General features: G+C 33.7%; 1 protein-coding gene across 9 annotated transcripts in view; it reads left to right on the top strand.

The window, feature by feature from the left end:
- The window catches only part of SLC9B1 (solute carrier family 9 member B1), a 61,482-nt gene extending 51,739 nt beyond the window's left edge, over positions 1–9,743 (top strand). For 8 of the 9 annotated variants that reach the window (XM_077882149.1, XM_077882152.1, XM_077882154.1 and 5 more), the window contains 6 exons: positions 2,187–2,293; positions 3,177–3,326; positions 6,903–7,011; positions 7,462–7,598; positions 7,979–8,135; positions 9,403–9,743. In XM_077882149.1, coding sequence (XP_077738275.1) covers positions 2,187–2,293; positions 3,177–3,326; positions 6,903–7,011; positions 7,462–7,598; positions 7,979–8,135; positions 9,403–9,569 — 827 coding nt within the window. In that variant the 3' untranslated portion in view covers positions 9,570–9,743. The remainder of the gene's footprint in view (positions 1–2,186; positions 2,294–3,176; positions 3,327–6,902; positions 7,012–7,461; positions 7,599–7,978; positions 8,136–9,402) is intronic. The other variant, XM_077882153.1, reaches the window with a different exon arrangement.
- The last annotated feature ends 3,840 nt before the right edge of the window (positions 9,744–13,583 follow it).

Raw genomic sequence — 13,583 nt, 5'->3', positions numbered from 1 at the left:
ACTGAGGATAATTTTACTGAGTAATTTCTTGGTACTTGCTCCAAGTTCCATAGCTATTTCCACTCATTTAATAGTCACACAACAGTACTAATTTTACAGAATAAGAAACCAAGGAACAGAGGTTAAGTAACTTGCTCAAAGTCAGAGAATCCAAAAGTTAGGGAAGCCAAGATGCAGTCTGGCAATCTGACCCCAGACCACACTTTTAAATGCTATTCTATACTGTTTACGCAGCAGAGAAGACCATGTGGCTCATGTTCTCAAGGAGTTTGTGTTAAACAAATAATTACAAACTGTGATGAATAGTATATAGTATAGGGTACTGTGGAACATGCTACCAGAGATCAAACCTAATTTGAGGACAGAAAGAGTAAAAAACCAAAAGCAGAAACATGCTTAGAAAACCCTCTTGACTCATGACTATGTAAACTGTCATTTAAAATGTTAAGGATTTGGGGCACCTGGGTGGCTCAGTCGGTTAAGTGTCTGCCTTCCGTTCGGGTCATGATCCTAGACTCCTGGGATCAGCTCCTAGTCAGCTCCCTGCTCATCAGGGAGCCTGCTTCTCCCTCTCCCCAACCCCCCACTGCTGGTATTCTCTCTCACTATCTCTCTCTCTTAAATAAATAAAATGTTTTTTTAAAAGGGCCTTTTAAAGTTTTATTTTTACAGTAGATCTTCAATACATCTATATTTTAGAATATGGTAGATATGGAGACCTAACCCTATCTTCTAGGTTAATTGGCCTTTTTATCATTATATAATGCCCTTCTTTATCTCTTGTGACTTATTTGTATTTGACTTAAATTTTAATTTGTGTGATATAAGTATGACCACCCTGCTGTCTTTTGGTTATCATTTGCATGGAATATCTTTTTCCATCCCTGTAGTTATAAAACCTTAGAGTGATACTTTAATTTCAATCACATATAAAAATTCTAATCCTTTACATCTCACCCTCTTCACTTTGTTATCCATGTCACAAATTATATCTTTTTATGTTATCTATCTACTAATGCTGTCTTACAGTCATTTTTATGTCTTTATCTTAAATTCTGTAACAGAATTGAATTCTGTTTCAACACTTTAAATATACCATCCTACACCTTTCTGGTCTGTAGGGTTTCTGCTCTGAGATCCTCAGATAATCTTTTTTTTTTTATAATTTTTGTTTATTTATGATAGTCACACACAGAGAGAGAGAGAGGCAGAGACACAGGCAGAGGGAGAAGCAGGCTCCATGCACCAGGAGCCCGACGTGGGATTCGATCCCGGGTCTCCAGGATTGCGCCCTGGGCCAAAGGCAGGGGCTAAACCGCTGCGCCACCCAGGGTTCCCTCCTCAGATAATCTTATAGGAGTTTCCTTGTACATGATAAGCCACTTTTCTCTTGCTACAACTTCTTAATTTGTTTGTGGAATTCCATCAAGTTTTGGACTGTATATTGTTGTTAATGCCTTCTTGGGGGATCAAGGTTCTGTGGCTTCCCATTCTACCACCTTGCTTTTGTCACCCCACATTTCTATTATATTTGCATGAAAAAATATTTCTAAAATATATATATTTACACACCTACATTGGGCTAAATACCCATAGCATAACAACTTTTTTGTGACTTAGAATCTTTTTGGCTTTTAATTTATTACTCTAACTACAGACATGGGTACATAAAATATGTTGGAAACTCAATTGATTGCTGACTGGAATATTCCTAAGATTGACACTGGAATAAATCCTTTTTTCTGTTGTTAAATTTTTCTTTTTTATCTTTGCCATTTGTTCCTTTGTTATAATAGTATATCAGAAAAGAAACATTCCCAGACATGTGCTAGGTGCTAGAGGTGCTCCTTTGTCCATCTCTGTCCGTTCTTCCACTTCCCCTGGTCTTTTAGGTTGTGTTTATAAGGGAGGACGCACAGCTTATTACTTTCTTGTTTTCTGGCCTATATTTTCAATGAACATTTCTGAATTGTGTGTATTTATTAAATCATTTGAAAGTACATACTAAGTTTATCAAATAGACCATGATGTTTTCAACTATATAAATATTAAAGGTCCACTTTTATATATTTGCTCTAGAAGATATGTACCTTTCTTTATGAACTACGTAGATTTGGTCTTCTGTTTTGTTACGTATGTGAAAATATTATTCTTTGAAATGTTTCCCTTATTGTGTGCACTTACAGGTGGTATACTTAAAAATGTCCTTGTCTCTTTTCGGGACATATTTATTGGTGTTCTGGCAGGAGCTATTTTGGGAATTTTTCTTCAATATTTTCCAAGTGAAGATCAGGTAAATAAAAAGTTAATCTATTTTTTGTAAGTATAGTTGTAGACATTTCTTTCAAAAATTTGAACTTTTAGAAGATCCATGAATATTACATGTAATATTTAATTCTCTTTCCCCAAAATAGCTCCCAGTGCTACTCTCTGTTTAAAATGGAGCACAGTTGTAATTGATTCAGGTCAATGGCTTTGACTGAAGTCTCTGCATCTTGATTTGGGAAATAAGAATATCAGAGAAGTGTACATAACCCAGAGTACCTTCTCTATTCCACCCCAGCCCTTTATTCATTCATTAAATTTCCTATTGACCCCTGACAATTTTCCCTAATCTTTTTTCCCTCAAATTTTCCCTTGAACATTTTTGGGGAAATAGATTGCCATTTATCTCTGCATATTTTCTGACTTAAATTCACTCCCACTCCCTTTGACTAAGGCAACACTATTAAACTCTACCCATTACTTCCCTAAAGTATATGCCATTACTCTTGTATTTCTGTTAACTTCCACCTTAACTTCCCTGTAACACCTGTCTTAGCTAAAGAGATATTCAAAACTTTGTTTTTAAAGAATTCTTTGGATATGTTATATATCCAAACTACAGTTTATGTGGGTCTCTGTCCTTTCTTCTTTACTTATAGCTAAAGTACTGTAGCCATTTCACTGACATTAATATCAGAGATGTGGCAAAAGTTAAAACTTAATAATTGCACATATTTTTCACTTGATACCAAGTCTGCTAAAATATTTGGAAAGGAAGAAAGTAAAAATTTTAGACACTTTAATATGACATATAGAGACATGATACCAAAGGGTTAATAATAAATGGTAGATGTAAACATTATATTAAATGTTAAATGTAAAGTAATTTCTAAATATCTACCTAATTCTAGACAAAACGTCCACTGAAGAGAGCATTTCTTATTTCGAGTTTGAGTGTTTCTGCTGTCTTGGGCGGCCATCGTATTGGTTTACATGCAGCTGGAGGATTATGCACACTAGTGTTGAGCTTTGTTGCAGGGTTAAATTGGTCCACAGAAAAGGTAAATATCTTTAATACATCATTTTAAGATAAAATAACTGTATTTTTAAAATATCTATAATAAACATTTAGGAAATCTCTTTGTTTCAGTTGGAAGATGTTCCAGAAATTTGTGTCTTCAAGGATGTGTATAAATCAATCAAAGAAGTAAAATATTTGGGAAAAGGACCTGGGAATACACTAAAATGCAATTAGAAGTTGAGTTATCACATCAGGCTGCTTTCTTTTTCCCAAGTTTTGTGCAATATGATTGTATAACTTATTGATTTAATTATTTTATTCATTAAAATTTTAGTTATACTTATTGATTTAATTATTTTATTCATTAAAATTTTAGTTATGCAGTTAATACATGACAAATGCTCATAACAAATTAGAAAAATACAGAAAGCCCACATACAGAATGAAATGTAAAAGACTCCTTTTCCCCTACCACTCCCAAATATCAGATCCCCTTTCCTAGAATCAATCATCTCATTTAATCAGTTCTCCGTTTGTAGACATTTAGTTCCTTTCCATTTTTGTTATTATAATGCTACCATGAACAATGGTAGCATTGTTCTGTGTCATCCTGTTCCTGTGTCTTTTTGCATATGTACAAGTGCTTTTGTAAAAATAGATTCCTAGAAATGTAATTGCTGACTTTAAAAATGGAATGTTTCTATTTTTGATTAGTACTGCCAAATTATCCCTTCAAAGATTTTAAACAATCTGATGGGTAAAAAATGATACAACATTGGTGTTCTTTGTTTACATTTCTGATTAGTAGTGTAGTAAACTTCTCTTCATATACTGTTTTAACTACCTAGTCATCTTCTTAGCCCATTATTTTAGTTGATTGATTTGCCTTTTGTTTAATTTATTTCTCTATACCTTAGTGTTACTACTTTTTTGTTCTATATATATTGCACATAATTTTTGCTTATTTTCAACTTTGTTTATACTGTCTTTTGTATTGAAGTCAAATTACCTATAGTCAAAACTGACCTTTTTTTATTTTGGTTCTATATCTCGTTTATATATATCCTCTATATCTATCTATATCTTCACCCCAGATTGTAAGATTGTAAACATAATGTCTTCTATAGTATCATCTAATACTTTGGTAGTTTTTTTGTTTTATTTTTGCATTTAGTGCTTTAATTCATCTGGAATTTATTTTTGTAAATGTTGTGAGATAAGGATATGTGTGTGTGTTCATAAATATGTATACACATACATATATGCATATAAACTGGTTAGTCATTTTTTACTAAATTATTTATTGACTAACCCATTAACTATTCAGTGATTTTTTTTGAAAGACTTTATTTATTTATTCATGAGGGACACAGCGAGAGAGGCAGAGACATGAGCAGAGGGAGAAGCAGGCTCCCATGGGATCCCAATGTGGAACTCAGTCCCAGGACCCCGGGATCACGACCTGAGCCGAAGGCAGACCCTCAACCACTGAGCCACCCAGGTGCCCTAAAGAGTATATTTTAAAAATTAAAAGTAACAGGGGCACCTGGGTGGCTCCGTTGGTTAAGCGTCTGCCTTCGGCTCAGGTCATGATCTTGGGATCCTGGAATGGAGCCCCATGTCAGGCTCCCTGCTCAGCGGGGAGTCTGTTTCTCCCTCTCCCTCGGTACCGCCTCCCTACCCGCCTTCTCATGCTTTCTCTCTCTCTCTCTCAAATGAATAAATAAAATCTGTATTAAAGACAAATAAGAGAGACACCTGGGTGGCTCGGCGGTTTTAGCATCTGCCTTTGACTCAGGGCATAGTCCCCGGACTCCCACCTCGGGTTCCCCACAGGGAGCCTGCTTCTCCCTCTCCCTGTGTCTCTGCTTCTCTCTGTGTCTCTCATAAATAAATAAACAAAATCTTTTTTAAGAAATGGGATAATGTCCCACCAAGAAGAAAGGGTAATATTGGGTTTTTTTTTTCCTCTTTTAAACTTCACTTTTATAAATCAGAAAACTCAGTCTTAAGGGAGATAGTTACAAACATAGTTTATACCCAAAGATATTACAGTTTTATCTTCTTTTAAAAAAAAGATAAATAAGCGCATACTGAAACTAAAATTTCTTTATCCAAATTCCTGGAGAAGAGCTAGAGTACTGTTATATCAATAGGGGACTTTGTTGTAACCACATAATTGGGGAAGTAGCACTGGGAGAGGTTCACTCTCAGAAAGGAAAGCCAGGCAGGCAATCAAATTCAGAATCTATGTATGGGGCAGCCCTGGTGGCGCAGCGGTTTAGCGCCGCCTGCAGCCTAGGGACCTGCAGCCTAGGGACCTAGGTCTCTACTGGAGACCCTGGATTGAGTCCCACGTCAGGCTCTCTGCATGGAGCCTGCTTCTCCCTCTGCCTCTCTCTCTCTCTCTGTGTCTCTATGAATGCATAAATAATCTTAAAAAAAAAAAAAGAATCTATGTATGTTTTTGTGTTTTGGGTTTGGTTTTGAGGAAAAAATAAGTTTTTTTTGAAGTTTCAACATGGGTCCTTTGGAAGCAGGCCTGACAGATTACTGACAGTTTTTGCCTGGTAGCTTAGGACATATCAATTCACCACTTTCATGGGATTGGGTTCCAAGATAATTGTTAAGGGAGATCCTCTCAACTTTTTGAGAGCTGAAATGGTTGCATAATTTTGAGTATGTGCTCATCTGACATGATGTAGTTCTAGTTCTGTCTCTGTTCAGTTACCTTATAAACAAAAGCTAGAATTGTTACTGAGCCACTAGAACATGTCTGGAACTCCAAAGATCTTATTTGTTCCAAGACAAAATTACAAAATAATATTTTTATTGAATAGCTTTGTAGATTTTTTTTCTGGTTTCAAGGAGCATTTATTTCTATTCGCTTCTTTTTTAAAGTTTTTGTTTTAATTTCAGTTGATTAACATGCAGTTATTGTATTAGTTTCAGGTGTACCATATAGTGTTTTAACACGTCATACGTTATCCAGTGCTCATCACAACATGAGCACTCCTTAATCCCCTTCACCTATTTCACTCATCCCCCCACTTCCCTCCGCTCTGGTAGCCACCAGTTTGTTCTCTATAATTAAGAAACTGCTTCTTGGTTTCTCTCTCTCTATATATATTTTTTTCCTCTTTGTTTTGTCTCTTAAATTCCACATATGAGTGAAACCATATAGTATTTGTCTTTCTCTGATTTATTTCACTTAGCAGTATACTCTCTAGCCCCATCTATATTGTTGCAAATGACAAGATTTCATTCTTTTTTTTATGATTGAATAATATTCCACTGTGTGCATGTATAGGTATTTACATACCACATGTTCTTTATCCATTCATCAATCAATGGACATTTGGGCTGCTTCCATGTCTTGGCTACTGTAAATAATTCTGCTATAAGCTTTCCGGATTTTTTAAAACCAAATTCTACTTACATGTTTGAGTAAAAGAATTAACCTACTCAATCTTTAAGTTTTACCATTTCTTCTACAAATAAAATATCTTAAGTTCATTAAATGTTAAGAGAGATTTTCATTTCTAAAATGCAATTTATTTTTATGTGTTACAACCACTAAACACAATAACTGAAAATATATTATTCTTTTCTACAGGTTAGAGTCCAAAGAATTATTAAAACTACATGGCATGTTTTTCAACCCCTTCTTTTTGGTTTGGTTGGATCAGAAGTATCTGTTGCATCTCTTAAATCAAATGCTATTGGTAAGAATAATTAGAGACACAACAAAATACAAGATTTGAAAATATTTAAGAAAATTATGAATAATTTTTACTTTGTTTACAATATGTCTTTGAATGCTACAAGAACCTTCTTCAGAAACTCCTGTTGATAGAGTTACTAACATACACTTGCTCTCCTGTTACCCTGTGTGCTCTGTTACCAAAGACAGCCTTGACTATTTTCCCTGAGGCATCCGAGGAAATGCAGATTGGAATTCTTTTCTGACAGAAAGTATTACAGACCATTAGCACCTTTTGAATACTTCCATTTATAGCAAAAGTTCAAAGTCTATTAGCTCCTAATTAAATAAATATAATCTATACTATCTTTCATGGTACCTTTACTATCAGATAATCTCTTGTACTTTTTCTAGGCATAAAGAACCACCTCTTCCCAAATATTTTGTTTATGTTTATTTTTATCTGTTGTAGGCATTTGTGTTGCTACCATGAGTTTGGCATTATTGATTCGAATTTCTTTTACATTTGTATTGATGTGTTTTGCTGGCTTTAGTTTCAAGGAGAAAATATTTATTGCATTATCATGGATGCCTAAAGCTACAGTCCAGGTAAGAATATTTTAAGTCATTTTAATAATTTTTAATATTGATGAGTTTTTAAAATTCCAAATGAATGCTACTTTATTTTTTTAAGATTTTATTTATTTATTATGAGAGAGACAGAGAGAGAGAGAGGTAGAGACACAGGCAGAGGGAGAAGCAGACTCCATGCAGGGAGCCTGATGTGAGACTCGATCCTGGGACTCCAGAATCACACCCTGGGCCAGAAGGCAGACACTTAACCACTGAGCCACCCAGGCGTCCCATGAATGTTACTTTAATCACAAAATGTGGGCTATTAACCTTACTTTTAAAATGTTTGATTGATTGTAACTACTCATTGAAAATAATGTAATCTTTTAAAATCTCAGTTTTATTTATTTTTTTAGTTTTACTTATTTATTCATGAAAGACACACAGAGAGAGGCAGAGACAGGCAGAGGGAGAAGCAGGCTTCATGCAGGAAGCTCGACGTGGGACTCGATCCCAGGACCCCAAGATTACGCCCTGAGCCAAAGGCAGACACTCAACCGCTGAGCCACCCAGGTGTCCCAAAATCTCAGTTTTAAAAGCAATTCTTCTGAGGTTAAAAAAGTGTACTTTTAATGACAAATGCTTCCTATACTTATGCAACATTTTTTTCTATTTTCCCAAAATATAAGAATATATCTGAATACTGGAATGTTTACATTTTGCTGAATATTGTAGGACTAAATGTAATGCTTTTAAAGCAGAGACACATTAATTATTTTAAAAATATATCTTTCCTACATCTGCACCCACTCCCCCATACATGAATGCATATATATTATTTTTAATTATGCATTTAAATTATATTATTTTAATTAATGACCAAATCTCCCCACCAGGCTATATGGGAAAGATAGGAACAGTGTCTGCTTTCTTTCATTATTCCTCACCTCATACTTAACACAGCGCCTGGCACACAGGAGGTACACAATAAGTTAGCACTGCATACTTACAGAATGAATGATGAATGAATGAATGAATAGGGAGACCTTATAGTTTTACCCTCTGATTCAATGGTATTCTGCTCCTACTAAAAGGTATTGCTACTTATTGTTAGACTTTTTAACCTGGCAACATAAAGTCTTCATTTCCAGAGATTTTTTCTATTGTTATTCCAAAATAGAAGTTTGTGAGTTCTCATGCAACAAAATTCTCTATGTGTCATGGTTAGAAAAGCAGGTCCATGGGACCAACCTGGGTGTTTTCAATACCATGTTACTTACCTATAATATTAGACAAGTTACTTAATAATCTCTCAGTGTCCACTTTGTAGATTCCAAATCTCTTTATCAGTTTTACCATACACTGCCTCCCAAGTAGGAAGAACAAAGAAAAGAAAAGCAACAAAATCCTGGAGAACCATAAGAAACCTTAGTATTTTGTGTTTGCTGTCTTATTACAGCCAAGAACCTGATAATCTATGGTAAAGACAAATAAGCAAAACCCTGCTTTGTTTAGAACTCCTGAGGTTCTGAGAGTAATGTGAGCACTAAATATATATATATATTTAAACGGGAAAGCCGAGATGATAAAAATACAAGATCAGCCCCAAAATGCATGCACACTAATTTGTCACTGTTTCACTTTTCATCCAGACATATTTGCTAGGGAGAACATAGAATTGATGAGTAATTTGTGAAATTCCTCAGCACTTTAAGGCTTGTCTCTTTTCTAATAGCCTACTACTAGGTTGTGTTTGTTTTAACAGGGCCATTAACTTTTATTATGTATTAACTATTTAACATTTTTCTTTATGCCTCATCTTTTTACCCCCTAAATGCAGGCTGTATTAGGTCCTCTGGCTCTAGAAACAGCAAGAATCAGCGCACCCCACTTGGAATCATATTCGAAGGATGTGATGACAATAGCATTTTTAGCCATCTTGATCACAGCTCCAAATGGAGCTCTAATTATTGGCATACTGGGGCCCAAAATACTTACACGCCATGATCCAAGCAAAATCAATGTGGAATTGACAAAAGTAGAACTTCATTAAAAAGTTTATTTGCCATCACCTGCCTGTGTCATTTAATAAATTACCTTACAAGAGGAAAATTAAAACATACAAATATGTGGAGATTGTACATAGAACCAAGGATTTAATAAATATGTGATTTCATTATAGAGCTTTCCTCTGATTTTTTATTCCAAGGTTAATTTAATAAGAACAATGAAAATAGAATGCCCTTTTAGTATATATGTATTTTAAGAACAAAGCAAATCTGCCAGTACTCCAGGGAAGTCTAGAGTAATCCATCAGGCTGAATCTGCTGTCATATTACAAACTCGGTATAATAAAAAGTTGAATGAACCCAATGACAGAACGTTAAGATAGCCTAAGACTCCAGACAGGAGCAGAACTCACCATCAGTTTAGTAATTCAGTTAAATAGATCACCAGAAAAAGAAAAAAAAAATGCCAGAAATAAATCCACCACCTTTGAGTCAGTCAAAAAAATGGATATCAAATTCTGTTTTTAGTGACTATCTGAATAAATGATATGTTGAGTAAAAGAACCAAAATTAGACTTACATTACTTCTGCAGTACCCTTAAAATGACAATTTAATAGTTTGTAAATGAAACATTGTAGTATTTATTCATAGATATAAAATTAAATCACAAATAGAAATAAGCCCTGATTTTTTCAATGAGTATAAAATAAAGTAATAATTAGCCTGCAGAAATGAAAGATTAGTAGACTTGTCCATGTGAGATTTTTCTTTTCCATGGTAATACAGAATCATCTTTCAATTCTAGCTGATGAAATCTGCTTTGCTTAGGAAGAACCCATCCCAAGCAAAATGCAGCTTCAGTTTATGTCAGGATTCTTCATTTTAAAGTTGGAAGGGTCATGTAAAAGCTTCTCAAATAGCCTTAGTGGATGGCTTCTTAGAAATCATTCAGACTTCTTTGGCAAAAGCCAAACGCAGGAACTAAACATTACATAGTTTCTCTCTTCCCTCTTCTATATAAGATAGTAAAATAGCACAGAATGTGAAATTTACACATATTCTTTGCAAAGTGAAGCAACTATAATGTAAGGCAACCAAAACTATATATATATTCCTATTAGGACTGGGACCTTTCACAAAATATAACACTAAAACTGTCAAAAGTTTACACACACCTAGATAACTCTGGGAGGAGCTAAAATAGCTACTGTTTTAGCAGCATTTTCTTCAATATTTTTACAACTCAGCATGGATCCTATGCCTCATTTTCAACTATTTTAATTCTAGTACTAAAAGTCTAAAAATTTAAAAGTCTAAAAATTTAAAATTCTAACTGCCCCAATGTTTTAACTATTATTTAAATCATCAGGGCATATCATTTTTACTACTACTAATAAATAAATGAAAATATATTTACATTCACAAGATAGTACTTTACATTTATAAGAGACTTTAAAATAGAATGTTGATCTTAATAAAAGAAAAAGGTACAATAAATCACTTTGAGAATTAGGAACTATGTTTTTTTAAGTAGGGAAATCTGTCATTTTTTTGTGATTTATAGATTTTTTTCTTAAGTAAATTTTTTTAAAGATTTATTTATTTATTCATGAGAGACACAGAGAGACAGAGACAGAGACATAGGCAGAAGGAGAAGCAGGCTGCATGAAGGAAGCCTGAAGTGGGACTCGACCCCGGGACTTCGGGATCATGCCCTGAGCCAAAGGCAGACAGTCAACCTCTGAGCCACCCAGGCATCCCTTTGAAGTAAATTTAATATATGTCCATTAGACTGAAACACTCTACTTTTTAAAGTAGTTTTGCAAGCATTCAAATAATATTAATTTAAGATTTTCTATTTATGAAAACTTTTTATAAAAATTAACTTCTTTAATGTAATTTTAAAATTACAACCAGCTAATCTTGTGTACAGTATTCAAGTGTTCATAGTATTTAAACAAGTAATTACAAGTATATTGTTCCTTATAAATTTTTGGAGTATGTCTTGGTTTACTTAGTATTTTTTCACTATTTAAGAAATTTTTATTAAAGCAAGAATTTTATAATCCAGATTACGTTTTCTTGGTCAGTTGCCAATTCTGTTATTTAAAACAGAAATGACATTCTGAGCTCTTCCACAGTAAAGAATTATAAAATTAAAAGAATGCTTTAAATTTTTGTGATTTGCTGAAAACAGTTTTTCCCAGCACCCATAAAACATTAGTTTTTATATTGCTAGTGTGCGTGCATGTGTGTTTAAATCAGGACGTAATCTAATGCAGTGTGTTTCAGCCCAGCACTATTTACTTTTTGATTCTCACATTGTCCTAAATATGGCCCTTTGTAGACTTCATAATTGATTCTGTACTTTGGACATGATACCATAGTGTTTGAATGCTTTCTTCCTTTCCGGCATAACAAGCTGCCCCAGATTCACACACATTTTCCCTACTCCTGACCTGGAATCAGGTAGTCTCCAAAAGACTGGTATCTTTCCATGAACATTGGTATGTTAAAACCAAAATCTGAAGGTTAGGAATGCTATGACCGGAAGATCATTGCATCTAGACCTTTTCAGTAAACATTGTCAAAAAATACATGTTTCAGAAATTACGAAATACATGTTTTAAAATAAAATTGGTATTTTTTTTTGCTATTACTATCATTGGTGATTTTAGGATATAATTCATAGCTCAGATTATACTTAGTCAAAATCCCTTCAGTGTGGATTAATGAGGAGAAAAAGTAAATGTTATATAAAATAATGCAATTGTAGGACGTAAATTCTATAGGATAATTAAATATTTTTAAATTTCCTAAGTTATCATAGTTTTTGAATCATTTAAACAAATAAAATTATGAGGGGTACCTAGGTGGCTCAGTCTGCCTTGGGCTCAGGTGATGATCCCAGCATCCTATGATCAAAACCGATGTTAGACTCTTTGCTTAGCAGGGAGCCTGCTTCTACTATTCCCTCTCCCCCACCAACCCGTGTGCTTTCATTTGCTATCTCTCAAATAAATAAATGAAATCTTTTAAAAAATTAAAATAAAAAAACTATTAAAAACATAAGATTGAATTGTTACTCTAATTCAAATGTAACATTATAGGGCTTTTACCTTTATCTTTTTTCTCTTATGCTGAATATCTTGGTTCCAAATATCATTAACATAATATTAGCTTTATTTTATAATATTTAAAAATTCCAAAATAGCAATACCAATAATTATTACTTACAATTACTGAATTAAGTTTAAGATATTTTACAGTTCTTTTTGTCTTTAGACTATATCCCACCAAAGATGTCTACCAAAAGTACTAAATTCTAAAGTCTCTTGAAATTATATATATGATTATATATGTAATTATGATATATATACTTTGATATACAGTTATATTTGTTTCTATTTGCTTTCAGTTCTAAGATTTGCTTTTAAATAAGATTTATGTATAATTTTGGTTACATAAAACATTTATAGTTTAAAAGTCAAAACTACATGAAAAGGTACTTTTGGAAACTCTTGTTTCTTTTCCTGTCCTCTAACAATTCTAGCCCACTTTCTTTTTCTTTTATTTCAATTCTGTTTTCTCCATCTCTTTTTTATATTTTAGTAAACATAAGCAAATAAATATTTATTGTTGAAAATTATCCCTCTTTAATTATACAATTGGAGCATTTTATGTACACTTTTCTGTTCCAGGTCTGTACATAGAAATTGTCCTTGTTTCTGTTTCCCACTGAATAGTACTACATTGTGGCCACGTCCCAGCAGTTTGAGCAGTCCTTTGCTGAGCAAAGTTCTTTCCAGTCTTTGGATGTTATAAATAATCCCACAATGATTGAACACGTGTTTATATTTCATGTGCACATGTGTGTGCTTGGGCAGTCTTTTTTGGGTCACACCAAGAGCATATATTTTCAAACTTTGGGATTTTTCCAATCTGATAAAAGAGATAGCCTTACAGTAATTTAAATTTTTTTTTAATCATTAGTGAGTGGGCATCTTTTTC

Source organism: Canis aureus, chromosome 33, assembly GCF_053574225.1.
Source record: "Canis aureus isolate CA01 chromosome 33, VMU_Caureus_v.1.0, whole genome shotgun sequence".
In the NCBI taxonomy this organism is placed as follows: Eukaryota; Metazoa; Chordata; class Mammalia; order Carnivora; family Canidae; genus Canis; species Canis aureus.
Note: the sequence above shows the minus strand (reverse complement) of the source record. Positions and strands in the feature narration are given on the sequence as shown.